We start from the raw sequence: 13,673 nt of genomic DNA, 5'->3' as shown, positions 1-13,673 counted from the left end.
ATGCTGATATGTTTGCAACTGTAAAGTTTAATTTGGAAAGTCGCAATTTACAGAACACCTGTAGAGCAGTGGGAGTCTATACTGGCAGGGTACAGAATGTGGGTCATGAACAGATCCAGGACACTGTCCCAGGGCTAGAAACTCAAGGTTAGAGGTTTGGAGCCCCAGCCAGTCTGTCCACGGTACATCTGGCCTGCTGCTGCAGGTGGAGTCTGAGGTGGTGTCCTCAGGAAGGTCCCTTGGCAGGAAACTGGGAGACAATGGTGTAAAGAAAAGCTTCCATTGCCCATGGATTCTTTGCAGACCCAAAGCCAGTACAAAGAGGGACCATGAGCTATACCATGAGCAGGAGGCAGAGGGAATGTACACAAGTAACTGAAGGAGGGAAAGGGTACAGAAACAGCTTTACCGTCACAGAAAATGTTTGTGTAAACTGTGCATATGGAGACATATGTCTGTTTGTTCCTTAAATGTTTAGATGTGTTGTAATCATAGCTCTGCTTTAAAACCTAGAAGCCAATTTCTGCAGGGGTGCTGTGCCTTTCAGTCCTTCCAGGAAATGAGCTCATTTTGTCTGAGCATTACTAATGGTAATTACTGTTCTGTTCCCAATGCTGTGTTAATGTTTCGGAAACAAACACAGTTAGTCTTGTCCTGTCCTTTACAACTTTCACTAGGAAAGGGTTTTGTATTGCAGGTAAGTATTTGGCATATTATGGCAAGCCTTGATCTTTTGAGACTGTCATGTCTAAACAACTGAAATGTTCTCAAAACTCAGTGTCTAAGCCTACTGGCTGTGCTGTCATTATCGAAGTTATGAGTGATATCACCTACTGGACTTTCTTCGTTTGCTTTCAAATACAGGGATCTAGGGATGACCTGAGCACAGCTGGAGGATTTCAGAGCCAGACAGCAATGAAACATGCAAACTCTGTGGACACATCCTTTTCCAAAGATGTTCTGAACTCTATAGCAGGTACAAATGCCAGCTTGAACACACACAGTCAGATTTCTGTGTATCTCAATCCATTGTGCTTTCTGCATAGTATTCATGGAGGATATCATTAACTCATGTTATACAACATTCAGGGAAACATGGTATGCAATGTTTCTCTTTCCTTTCAGTATTTCTGGATTGATTTTTATTTCTCTGGTGAAGCTTCTCTTCTTACACTGCTTCACTTTCTCTCCTGCTTTGCAATGATGCCAGTATCCGGGCTCTCAGAAATCCCTTTGCCTTAGTTCATTCTTGTAGTCTCCACCTGACTTAAGAATAGTTCCAAGATTTCTCCTGAAAACTCCTGATGTCTCTTGGAGGCAAATATTCTTAGTTTCAGCAGGCTTAACAGAGGTGTAGAAACGTAACTTACTTTGTTCACTTTCTCCAAACCCCATTTCAAAATTCAGAAAAGTGAATTCAGACATCTTTCCATTGATTTTTATGGCTTCAGGTCAGGCCTCATGGAATGCAACAGGCCATATTAATGCCATGAAAAAATGGAAACTGAATCACTGTACTTCAACTCGTTGCATGTTTTCAGTACTAAACATACCTATCAATAGCTTTGCTATTGGAAGTTCAAAGTCGTTGTCTCAATCCAGCATGTCACACATTCTAAGTTTTCCATTTTTTTGTTAGTTTTTGTATCCATAAGTGTTTTAGTTTAGCATGTTTGCTATGACTTTCATTTACAGCTTTTTCATCAATAGCTATCTCTGCAGCAAACCATGCTGACTCCAGAGCTTCCTTAGCAAGTCTTGAATCTAACCCAAGTACCAATGAAAAAAACAGTGAGAGAACTGACACGTGTGAAAAGGTACATGTGCAAATATCAAAAACACTTACTAGAGGTGGAAATCTATCACTATACTAAATGAGGCCCTTTGTTTTCACTTCAACAGATCATGAGACCTTTGTCTTTGATTGGATCAACTCTTCGTTTTGACAAGTTGGATCAAGCCGAAACTAGAAGTCTTCTTATGTGTTTCCTTCACATTATGAAAACCATTTCAGAAGGTAAGAAAATGTGCACTCAGTCCTTAATTTAGTTGTTGTAAAATACTGTAAATGTTGAATCCGAACAAAGATTAAATTAGAATAATTATCAGTGTATTGTACAGGTTTTCAGTCAAGTTTAATTCCCTGAACAGACACATAATATATTTTAATATCTCCCTTTAGACGCACTGATTTCCTACTGGTTGCGAGCACCATTCTCAGAAATAACAGACTTTTTCAGCATTTTAGAGTAAGTTTACTTTGTGGTTGTTTGATTTTTATGTTGAATATTCTAAAGTGATGGCTGCAAACAATTTCTCTTTGGGTTTGTCCGCTTAGTGGAATAGGCTGAGATAGCTCTTTTATCTTAGATTATTTTGCCATAGTCAGTTTATTGTGATTCATATCCTCCAATATGTTGTCACTTCCATGAACAGGGGCATAATGTGTTGGGTGTTCCTCCTGAAAGAGATTCTCATAGTAGTTCCCCATTTGTGATTGAGATTTTGTTCTTCCCTTGAGAAAATTATTTAGCTCCCCAAAACTTCCAAGCAGTAAGCAAAGTCAAGTAATGTAGGGTGACCTGCTTTTCACATCCCCAGGGTGTTTGCTCAATTAAATCTATGCATGACTCAGAATCCCTGCAGGTAGCTGGTTTTGGAATTTCCTCACTATCTTATAACTGATATGTGAGTTGTTTAACTTCAGCTGGTGAAGAAGCAATGCTTTTGCAGCCAAGTCTTTGCCTTTGACTTTGCCATCTCACCCAGCAGGAATCTTCAACTGTGGAGAAAGGGAATGCAGGTGTGCAAAGTGTTGCCATATCTTGTGTGTCCCTAGGCTGGGAACTGTTGCATTCTGTTATTTTGCTTACTAGTAGGGGCATATGCCATGGGTTTCACTGAGGCACTAAGATTCAGCTTTTTTTTTTCCTTAGGTAGGAAGCCATTAATATACATAAATGTGTTGTTTTATCTTTCAGGGTTTGTCTGCAAAATTTCAGATATCTAGGAAAACGCAATATTGTAAGGTAATTCTCTACTTCCAGGCTGTATGTTACAGTATTTAAATATTACAGTATTATATTACACTTAAATGAGACTAACAGTGTATCTATGAATTTTCTCCTGAAAGCTTCAGTTTGTCATAGTGAAGCCAATGTATGCTTCATTTTTTCTTTTATGCAAGCAGTGTTATCATGGTGTTCTGGATATCTGAGTGCATACCCTCTATAAAAGATGAATTGCATGTGATGATATGATAGCCATTGTTGCATTTATAACCCAAAATACTGGGCCATTTTCAACAGTATTTCTGTGCATATGCCAAACAAGGGAACTTTGAACACTGTATTTTCATCCATGTATTGGAAAGAATAGTTTTAATGGGCATAAATAAGTGTTTCACAGCAATAAAAAAAGAAAATCTTCTGCCTCTCCACACTCTCTGAAAAAAATGTGAGATCATGTTCAGCTGTGAAATGTGAAATGCACTTTGTCTCAGTTGATGTTTCGGTTTTGATTTTATGTGGACTTGTCTATATGTCACACAGTGTAAGACTTAAAGATCATTAGATGAACCAGTTCATGCTCCGTGCAGGTTTCATCAGGGACATGGCAAAATCAATGTCACGTTCCCTAACACTTATTTTTCTCTTGACAGGAAAATTGCTGCTGCTTTTAAGTTTGTTCAGGCCACCCAGAATAATGGAACCCTTAAAGGCTCGAACTCCTCTGGCCACACATCGGGTCTGCTCTCGCAATGGTAATGTCCCACTGTGTTACTAACTGTGTAAAACCAAAACCTTCGTTGCCATCCTCCTCACACTCTGCCTCAGCATTGACCAAAAAGAGGTTGGCAAAAAAACCCACATTTCAGGGCCCCTGAAGCTGTAAACCATAAAAGATCTGAGTCCCTTTAACTACAATTTGACTTGCAAGCTGTTGTTTAAAGTGTTATATTCAGAAGACTTCTTAGTTAATATCAATATTGTTAAATATTGCAGAAAGAGTAGCTGTTGTTTCTAACTCAGATCCCCATCTGAAAGATAATCCACAGTTTTCCCCACCCTCAAGGAATTCATAGGTCTGGAAACACATGCTTTCATGGAATCTTAGTGTCCTAGGCATAAATATCTATGGATACACTTCTGGTTTCAGGGGATTGGTTTCTCCCCAGTAACAGGGGACTGCAGAGGCGAATGTATGTAGTAACACAAAGTCAAACTAAGAGTAGATTTGCTTGACACTTATCTTTTTACTTCCATGTTGCTAAGTATAGTACAGTCCTGTACTGTTATGTCCATATTGCCAGATAAGCAACCTTTTTTTCCTAGGTTTTTTTCTCCATCTTCCTAGTCTAAGCATTGTAAGATTTGATAGTTTTCATGGATTGCATTGTAATAAGCTGCAGGTGGAGCACATCTTTAATTATATATTTGATTATTTTTGATCTTCATGGGAGAAACTGGGATCCTTTTCATGTTACAGTGTAAAACCATAGAGAGAAAGCAAACTTTTGACTGTGTGCAGTCATGTTTCTACTGTCTTTAGTATCTTCACACTTTTCCTACTCACAGATCAGCATTTATTGTCATATAGAGTATTTTTTGATGATGAGCTGAGAGTTGAAGGATTGCTAGGGATGAGTTCTAAATTACATTTACATTTATGTATTTCAATTTCCTGAAATGTTCTTAGGAAACCTGACTTTCCACCCCTACCTCTCAAAAAAAATGCAAAACAAATCAACAATCCCACCCACTATGACTATTAATGAAAGACTTTATCACATTGACTGGCGTAAGTCCACTCATCAGTTCACTGCCTGTGTTGGGAACCAGTTTTAAATCTGAAATTTTTTTTTTAAATTACCTTTGCAAAAATATCCCCAGGATATTTTTAATTATGTAAATTTAGGAAACTACATTTTTAGAATAAGTTACCTGAATTTTGAGAGATGTTAAATGGTGCTGAATTCTATAATAGTTACAAATTCAAAATCCTTTCCAAAATTATGATAATCATTGTATTTTAGTTCTAAGCTTCTCATTATAAATTAATAATGTGTTTTTCAGCATGAAAGAGGATTAAAAGAACACATACATATGCACACATATTTTTGCTGTTGTCAGTTTGTCATCATTTTTTTGCCTCACAGAAGCTGTATCATTTTTTGAGCAGAGTATATTTTTCTTATGTTTTGAGCTACGAGAACTCACCTCAGTTTCCCTTCATCCAAAGACAGTTTTCTAAACATCAGGCAGCTATTTAAGCTGATGCTCTATTTTAGTGCTCGATGCATTTTTTTGTCCTCTGTGATCTCGAGAAATCACTGCTCATGTTTGTTTTGTCCACCTCACTGACTTTGTCTTTGTTTCTCTGAAAAGTTTTGCATCAGTTTATTTAACTTAGCCTTTGAGAAATACTGCAGTGACTGACACAGAAAAGTTCTGAACAGGCACAATAGTATATTTATTGTTTCTGTTTTTAATGCTACCTTTCATTTCAGGATGCATTCTACTTCAAGTCATGATGGCCACAAGCACCACAGATCTCAAACATTACCAATAATCCGTGGCAAAAATGCACTTTCTAACCCCAAACTCTTGCAGATGATAGACAGTAGCACTGCCAGTAAGTACAGAAATTATTTACTTCCCTCTGGATTTCTGTGGGGTTTCAATCACGCTCTATACAGACCTTTTCATGAAAGAGGGTTCTTAAAATTTAGGAAATCAGTCATCTATCCCTCTTTCCAATTAGATTTCTCTCATCCTTGGAGGAAGAACAGAAACAATGAAAGGATATACCCACATTACTTGTGCAGCCAGTGAAAGTTGACTCAAATGCCCTGTCTTTGCATCTCCTCTGAGCAGTTTTCTTCAAAATACCCTTTGATTAAATGTACAGTTAGAAGCCCATCTCTACTGTGGTGAAACCTAATGACCAGATTGCAAAACTGTATCGTCTTCAGCAATATTAGAAGATTTTTTGTCATCTTCCTTTCTATGTTGCAGGCACCTCCAATGAAACAGACATTGTACAGTATGTAGACACAGAGGCAAACATTGCTACAGAAGTGTCCCTCACAATCCTTGACCTCTTGTGTCTTTACACTCTGAATCACCAGGTATGTTTTGCTGGTTTCTTTTTCTGCTTGAACTGGTGCCATGTGGAATATGTGGTGGAAGGAAGGCCTGGGGAAGCAACCACACAGAAAACTTGAAATGCCCGAGACATCAGGATAGGGAAATAAGACATGCCAGTTCTCAGTGGAGGTCTCTTAGGAAAGAATTGACTCACAGTACCCAAACTGACTAGAAAGATGTGGAAGAATATCCTGCATATCCCGGGCTATCTACAGCCCTGCTCACCTTGAAACTGCTAATACACCTTTTCTGAATTACGTTTATCCCACTGGATTTCAGATATTTTTGACAACACATTTCCAAACTGCTTATTATCTGTATCTTTTCATGTCAGCAGGTGGATCCTCAGCTTCTTTAAAAATTGCTCAGATTGCTTCAGCAAGCCCAGACGAATTGCTGGAGGTCTCACTGCCACAATACAGCAAACATCTTTTGCATTTTAGTGTTCCCTCTCTGCTACCCTAACCCTTACATACAGTGTATACAAACCCCAAGTAATACAGGCTTAGGAGAGTGCTGTCCTTGGAAAACTGCAAGGAAAGTCTGTAGCAAAGTGGAAAAGCCTCATCTGTGGAGATTTTACATTGGAAAAAGCATCTCCCTGGGACCACTCCAATGTAAAATCCAGCAGATCCTTCTTCTGTTCATTCACTTTAATAACCAGAATGTCCTGTCCTGTCCTGTTTGTGAACTTTTCAGAGGCAGCTCCAGCAATCTGATTGCCAGAACGTGTTGATGAAGAAAGTCTTTGACACCCACATGCTCTTTTTGCAAATCAACCAGTCAGCAGCAGCTCTCAAGCATGTCTTTGCTGCCCTCCGGCTTTTTGTAGGCAAGGTAACTGTGGTTTGTTCTGTCAGTTGTGCCTATTAATGCGTCACAAGGGGGGACAATTGGATACTTTGAAGGAGTTCTGGACTTCACTCTTTTAATCCTTATTCCTGACAAAGATGATGGGGTTGTTTTTACTGATTAAGAGCAGCAGGTTTCCAATATCTGCAAAATTAGTTCTGGTTTTGAAAATGAAAAATTTACAGAGGAAGAGAAAGTTTTAATGTAAATAGATAAGTAATGCACAACTCTGTAGTATATGGGTTTCTGGACTTTCCTGCTTTTATCACTTATGGAAAAAATTTGAAACCCTAGAGGTCCATGGTCTTCATGGCAGATACCTGGTTTGCAATATGTAGTAGTGAATGATTACTGCTGTCCCCAGAGAAACTAGCAGGAGAATATTCCATAAACTTCACCAAAAGTTAATCCAAACTAATACAGTTTTACAAATACCTAGTTTTAAATATAGAAGAGTTCTGGGGCAAAAAGATGCTTATGTGTCAAACTGTTTCTTTGCTTGCTTTGCACATGTAAATTAACATGGACAATTAGGCACTTGGTGCCAACTGCAAAGGCTGCACAATTTCCGAGTCATAGACTTAGATGAGATCCTCTTAAAAGTAACCAGAATGTAGCACACAGATAACAATTGCTGTGGGGATGTGAGAATAAGCAAGGTTGGCCTCGTCTCCTAAATGTTCCTATGAAACCAGGAGTGTAGATCAGCTTACACCATGTGGCCTCACTCTGGTGGTTATCTCATGGGAAATGAGGAGGAAATCATGCTTGTACCAGTAATGCAGCTTGAGGACATGGGGGAAATAGGAAGTAAACCATCCACAGACATCTTAAATTACATACTAGACAGTCAGGAATGGAAGAACTCTCTGCATTGGGACCATGAATATATATCCAGGATTGCCCTTTCCATTTATCCTGTAGCTTTTGGGATTGAATTCTCTCTTCATAGGTCTGTGGGAACAGGGGTCAGTTGTAGTTCCTGCAGCAGAACTCCTTTAGTACTTTAGATCTGTGGCCAATATGTATATCCTACATGTGTCCTCACTCTGTCTTCTGTTACATTCATACTGTTGATAATGGTAGGCCTGGCTTGGAGAGCCATCGTTCACTCTTTGTTGTCTCCTGCTGTTCAAACTTTTGCCCTCTTGAAGTTCACTGACTTTGCTACTCTAAGTATTTTTCTTCTGAACAGCTTTCATAGTAGTGCAGAACTCCCCCCTGCTTTTCCTGGTTAGCTGTCCTGCATTCCTTGCAGATAGGCTGCTCTGCTGCTGTGCTTGCTGTGTGCCAGCTGCTGTCTGGGCTTCCAGTTTGATGACATATGGTGTTTGTATGAAAATCTGTGTGCACTTCTTACTTAGTCTTAACTTGCATGTGGGATTAAGCTGAGTTTAAACCCTGGTGTGAATGACTATGGGAGAGCTGTTTTTAATGCAAGCTTAACAGAAAAGATTGTTAACTCAGAATAACTGCACCAAGGCCTGAGAGTAGTGCTGAACATATTCACACATTTCTTTTCAACAGTTCCCATCAGCATTCTTCCAAGGACAAGCAGATCTCTGTGGCTCCCTCTGCTACGAAATCCTGAAGTGTTGTAACCATAGGTCACGTTCAACTCAGACAGAAGCTTCTGCTCTTCTTTATTTTTTCATGAGAAAGAACTTTGAATTTAACAAGCAGAAATCAATAGTCAGATCCCATCTACAGGTAAGCAAAGTATGAGATCATCAGTATTTAACTGATGTGCACTGATTTTTATCATTATTATTTTTATTCATTGAAGCAAGACATTTCTTTTGGAGTCCTCAGTCAGGCAATTCTCTGTGGCAACTTGATTTTCCTGCCAAGTCTGAAGTTGGACTGGATTCTCTGCTATTCTTGGGCTGCTCAGCTCTGTCCAGGGAAAGACAACAGCTGTGAATGTGGCCATATCACCAGATAAATGACTATTCCTGATTTACATGCATTGCTTACAGCAGTGAGAGCATGGCTGATGAAGGAGCTAAACAGAATCTGATAGTACAGGGACAGAAATGTAAAGTCCAGTAATAACATGCTTACTCTGCAAAATGTGAGAAGTTAGACACATTGGGAAGATAACTCACAGTCCTTGCCTTTGTGTATGTTATCTTCTGAAGAAAGGTATCACAGTGCACTAGCCTGGTACATCAAGTCATACTAAAGTAGGGATTAAAAACTATTCTGAAACTCTGATTTTCTTTTCTAATTGCATCCTGTGTTTGCTCCCCCTCTACAGCTCATCAAAGCAGTGAGCCAGCTGATAGCGGATGCGGGGATTGGCGGATCTCGTTTTCAACATTCACTTGCAATTATAAATAATTTTGCTAATGGAGACAAGCAAATGAAAGTAAGAAACATTTTTTATCAGTCATTGCCTCTTGAAAAAGGTCAACAATTTCACAGGAGCAAGTCTTTCTGCCTTTTATTAGCTGGAGATTTATGCATTCGTAGTGTGCCTCTCTCAGGCAGTCTGAAGTTCATGAAAGTGTTTGTGACTCAGAGGCTTAATGATTGAAAATGTTTTTTTTCAAATAAATTGGTTTTTATTTGAAAATTGTATAATTTGTTATTTATTGCTTATTTTGTTCATTTGCCTAATGTCAGAGATGTCATGCCTTGTGACTAACGAAACGCAGTTGCAGTTGACAAACAGATTTTAGTCCACAAACAGTCCCTTTCCTCTGTTCAGTAAATGTGCACAAAACCAGGCACAACAGTTGGATTTTGTAATCGGTTGCTAACCCTCTGAAAAAGGCACTTAGCTCTTAGATGATTTACCACTGCTATTGTAGTCACTGTCTATATTTAAATTGTTGAAAAAAGATTCTGGTTTATGATTTTTGCTGTTCCTGTCCAAACAATTGTTAACATACATTTTGAATTTTATACTTTGAAAGTGTTGTTCCTTCTCTGAAGCTGAATTTAGGGTATCTTCACTGAGGTTAATGATAGAGTTAGTATAAGCAAATTGGTAGATAATTCGTATAAGTGATTTGATGTAAAAATGCAGTTAAAAATTGTATTTATTTTAGAAGTCCAGCTTTGATTTCACAGCACTGCAGTCAGTCTGACTGCTTCTGTGACTCGCTCATCTCTGTGTGACATAGAGGAGGGAGTATTTAATTTCATTTACCTTTTCTGGATCTTTTTTGCTTTTAAAAAAAGCAAAGGAGGGAAACAAGTCTGAAAACAGAAATGTGTTTCATTGCTCATCTGGAAAAGAGAAACTGCAGAACTGAGTTAAATATGTTGAGAACAGCTGTTACGAGTAATACAAGGACTCTGTTTTAGTCTAGTGCAGTGTGAGAAGGCCGGGGGCCACACCTGTGCTTTGTTCACTCTGGTGAAACATGCTGGGAGTGTAGTTAAGAAAGACTAAATATAGTGTGTGGTGCTGCTGGTCAGCTGAAACTGTACAAGAATCCAGTTCTGGACCCAGTAGGTAACTAAGGAACGACTGTTTCAGTTCACTGACTTCAGTGGAGCTGTTGCATATGGACAGTAGAACAGCTGCCTGACTGGGATATCTCATAGGTGCTATGACATATCAGTAAAAGGACATCAAGGATTTGTGTACAGTGTGACTCTGTTTCCAAGCCTAGTGAATTAGGGAAAGGCACAAAGGTCCTCCATAAGCAGAACTTTAGCTCATTCAGAGCTGCTGCATGTGGCTCTTTGGATGGTTTTAGTGATGTACTGCTTATCTTTCCCAAAGAACGTTAATTTCCCAGCAGAGGTGAAGGATCTGACCAAACGCATCAGAACAGTTTTGATGGCCACAGCTCAGATGAAGGAGCATGAGAAAGACCCTGAGATGCTTGTGGATCTGCAGTACAGCCTAGCAAATTCCTACGCCAGCACACCTGAATTACGTAGGACATGGCTTGAAAGCATGGCCAAGATTCACGCGAGAAATGGAGATTTATCAGAGGTAATGTCCATAAATGAAAAGGAAATACATCTGTCTTTAGGCTCAGATGGTCTGGTGAAAAAGGCTTTGAAGGACAGACAACAGTGGTGATTTAAGAGAATCATACAGTGTCTCTCATACACTTGAAGTTAGGGGAATACAGGCTTGGAAAACACACAGAGATGTTGTTTACTTATCCCAGTTGGCCTGATTATGGCTACCTGAGATCTGCTTGAGCAAGACTTGAAACTGCCTGACAGCAAAGCTGTGGGCAGTCACTTTGGCATCCATGCTGCTTAACTCTAGTGGACACAGTAGCTGTAGTGTAGAGGACATTATGAGCAGTGAATAACTTATAAAAAGGATTTTCTTCTCCCCCACTAGGAGCTTCATTTCTACTGTGTTGTCCTTTTCATCAAAAACTAAACGGGTGATACAAAACTCCACTGCAGAATGGAGGAATATCTTACTTATTAAGTTATCTTAATGTTTTTCTTGAGCAAATATATGCATTTACATAAGACACCTGGTGAAATTAACGCTCCAGAAGGATTTCATCATTTAATCCTTTATTTTCTTAGATTAGTTTTGTCTTCCCTTTTCTGCATCAAGACTTGACAGTGCTGAAAGTATGTGCTCCTTATCACATGTAATCTGTAAGTCATACAGTGTACCTCAATGAATCCATGTATGTTGGTCTCTCATTACAGGCTGCTATGTGCTATATTCATATTGCTGCTCTCATTGCAGAGTACTTGAAGAGAAAAGGTAAGATCAACATATTCAAAACCAACTATGTATCTAAAAACATTATTATTGAAAATAAGTTTTGGCTATCCTGCTGTCCTTCCTTATATATATTCTTAAAGCAGCTTGAATTCTTCACAAATATTCAATTTTAAATATGTCATAAATGCTAGTCTTAACACTGGAATAGTGAAAGTGTGTGTTTTGTGTAAAGGGGGTTAATTAAATGTTTAGCAAGCTAGTGCTAGAAGAGAATGCTTCACTTGTCTGTTGTTATTAAATATGCATGTATTAACACATACCAGTAGCATATACTAATACCATCTTACACTATCATAGGTTACTGGAAAATGGAAAAGATTTGTACCTCACGTATGCACCTGGAAGATGGTCAAGTCTCTGATAGTAATGTGTTACTAACAACTCACAATGGAGGAAGTGAGTGCTCTAACCGTGCCTGTTTATGGGTCAAATAATATAATTAGGGAGTCAAACTACTGTTCTCCAGTTGATTTGGAAAAATATCAACAAAAGCAAAAACTGTTTCTAGTGCATGCTGAAGTCTGTAATATAAAGCAAGTAACGTCAGAAACATGTGTTCCTTTCCTGATGCACTTTGGCTGGTTTGATGGATTGCTCAGAATGTCTCTGGTTATGGGCTTTTTCAGCGAGAGAGCAGTTTGCTCTTCACTGGCAACAGAAATCCCTCTTGGGTCAATTGCTGTTTAGCATGCAAATCCATGTCCAATTCCTTGGCTATCCAAAGCTGGGAGGGCAGGGAGGTAGAATTAATATGTGGTTATCCATATGTAACTTAGTATAGATAAAGGGGTTTTTTTAATCTGTGATGATTATTACAGAAATAAAGTGCAGGCTTATGTATTTTTAATGCTTCAATGCCAATGATTATTTCGTTTATGAAATGTGTATTTCACAGTAATACTCTGCATGAGCTATGTTAGAAATTTCCACAAAGAGCAATTTCTAGAGTCAAGGACAAATATCTGGGGAAAACAAAATTGTTAGTTTTGGGAAGACTAACAATTTTGTGTTTGTGGGCAAGATTAAAAAATACATCCTTTTGGAAGGAAACTTTCTGTGAAGAGCAGTATTTCTAAGGTAGTATAGTAGTGGTGAAATGCTTTGCCTGATTAACAGATTGCAGTAGGTGGAGTGAAGAACTTGGGTCATTTTAAACTTATGTTTACCATTTTCAAAACCTGAGAGGGTATGGAGCCTCCCATCTCAGTGTGTATGTATTAGCTTCTTTAATGGTGCCATAGTAGCATTTTCCTACTTTTTAACTGAACATGAACTGTGCCAGGAGTTCATCATCTCCAGTGGCAGGTTTACCTTCTCCACTCAAGAGCAGTATAAAATCCTGTGGGCCAGACTCTTTCTGATCTGTAATGTGCAATGCTTGTGCAAGTTGTTTCTGCTGCAACCATTGCACTAAGGCCTTAGCTTAGCAAATACTTGATGTATGCTCAGTTTTATTCCTTGTGAGCCTTCTCATCAGCAGCTTCTGGCTTGAGCTTTCTACAGAGAGAATCCTTGGTTGGGGCTGTGGCAGCCCTCCTGACCCTGGGCAGGACAAGCACATCTGCTGCCAGCATTGCCTCCAGCCCAGCAAAGGCACAGCATGCTCTGGAGCTGCCACATCCCCATCAGGCTGGGCCATCCTGCAGGGACTGTGCTCCCAGGAAATCTGGCAGAGGGGACAATGCAGGTCCCAGAGTATAGGTTTCATGAGTACAAAATTGTGTTCCCTTAGCCTGGAAGGGTAATTCTTGTGCACAAATGAGTGTAGCTTTGCAAGGACTGCCAGCACTGTACAGCTCAGGAAGCAAAAGGCCAAAGAGAGGAGTAACATTGCATTGGGAAAATGTTACCACTACCCTTTCCCTGGTCAAGTGGATTTATATCACTGACAAATTGTGTAATAGTCTCATAAATTGAGTCAGCTCCATTTATACTTCTTATTACTTGGG

General features: G+C 39.2%; 1 protein-coding gene across 6 annotated transcripts in view; it reads left to right on the top strand.

Annotated features, from left to right (window-relative positions):
* DOCK10 (dedicator of cytokinesis 10) overlaps nt 1–13,673 on the top strand; it is a 120,037-nt gene that overhangs the window by 89,647 nt on the left and 16,717 nt on the right. For 4 of the 6 annotated variants that reach the window (XM_071566071.1, XM_071566076.1, XM_071566074.1 and 1 more), the window contains exons 34-47: nt 865–976; nt 1,696–1,817; nt 1,903–2,017; nt 2,183–2,249; nt 2,982–3,029; nt 3,662–3,763; nt 5,510–5,634; nt 6,018–6,130; nt 6,849–6,986; nt 8,529–8,711; nt 9,262–9,372; nt 10,741–10,956; nt 11,646–11,703; nt 12,022–12,120. In XM_071566071.1, the coding sequence (XP_071422172.1) occupies nt 865–976; nt 1,696–1,817; nt 1,903–2,017; nt 2,183–2,249; nt 2,982–3,029; nt 3,662–3,763; nt 5,510–5,634; nt 6,018–6,130; nt 6,849–6,986; nt 8,529–8,711; nt 9,262–9,372; nt 10,741–10,956; nt 11,646–11,703; nt 12,022–12,120 (1,609 nt within the window). The remainder of the gene's footprint in view (nt 1–864; nt 977–1,695; nt 1,818–1,902; nt 2,018–2,182; nt 2,250–2,981; nt 3,030–3,661; nt 3,764–5,509; nt 5,635–6,017; nt 6,131–6,848; nt 6,987–8,528; nt 8,712–9,261; nt 9,373–10,740; nt 10,957–11,645; nt 11,704–12,021; nt 12,121–13,673) is intronic. The other 2 variants (XM_071566073.1, XM_071566072.1) reach the window with 2 other exon arrangements.

The sequence above is a fragment of the Pithys albifrons genome, chromosome 11 (genome assembly GCF_047495875.1).
Source record: "Pithys albifrons albifrons isolate INPA30051 chromosome 11, PitAlb_v1, whole genome shotgun sequence".
Taxonomy (NCBI): domain Eukaryota; kingdom Metazoa; phylum Chordata; class Aves; order Passeriformes; family Thamnophilidae; genus Pithys; species Pithys albifrons.
Note: the sequence above shows the minus strand (reverse complement) of the source record. Positions and strands in the feature narration are given on the sequence as shown.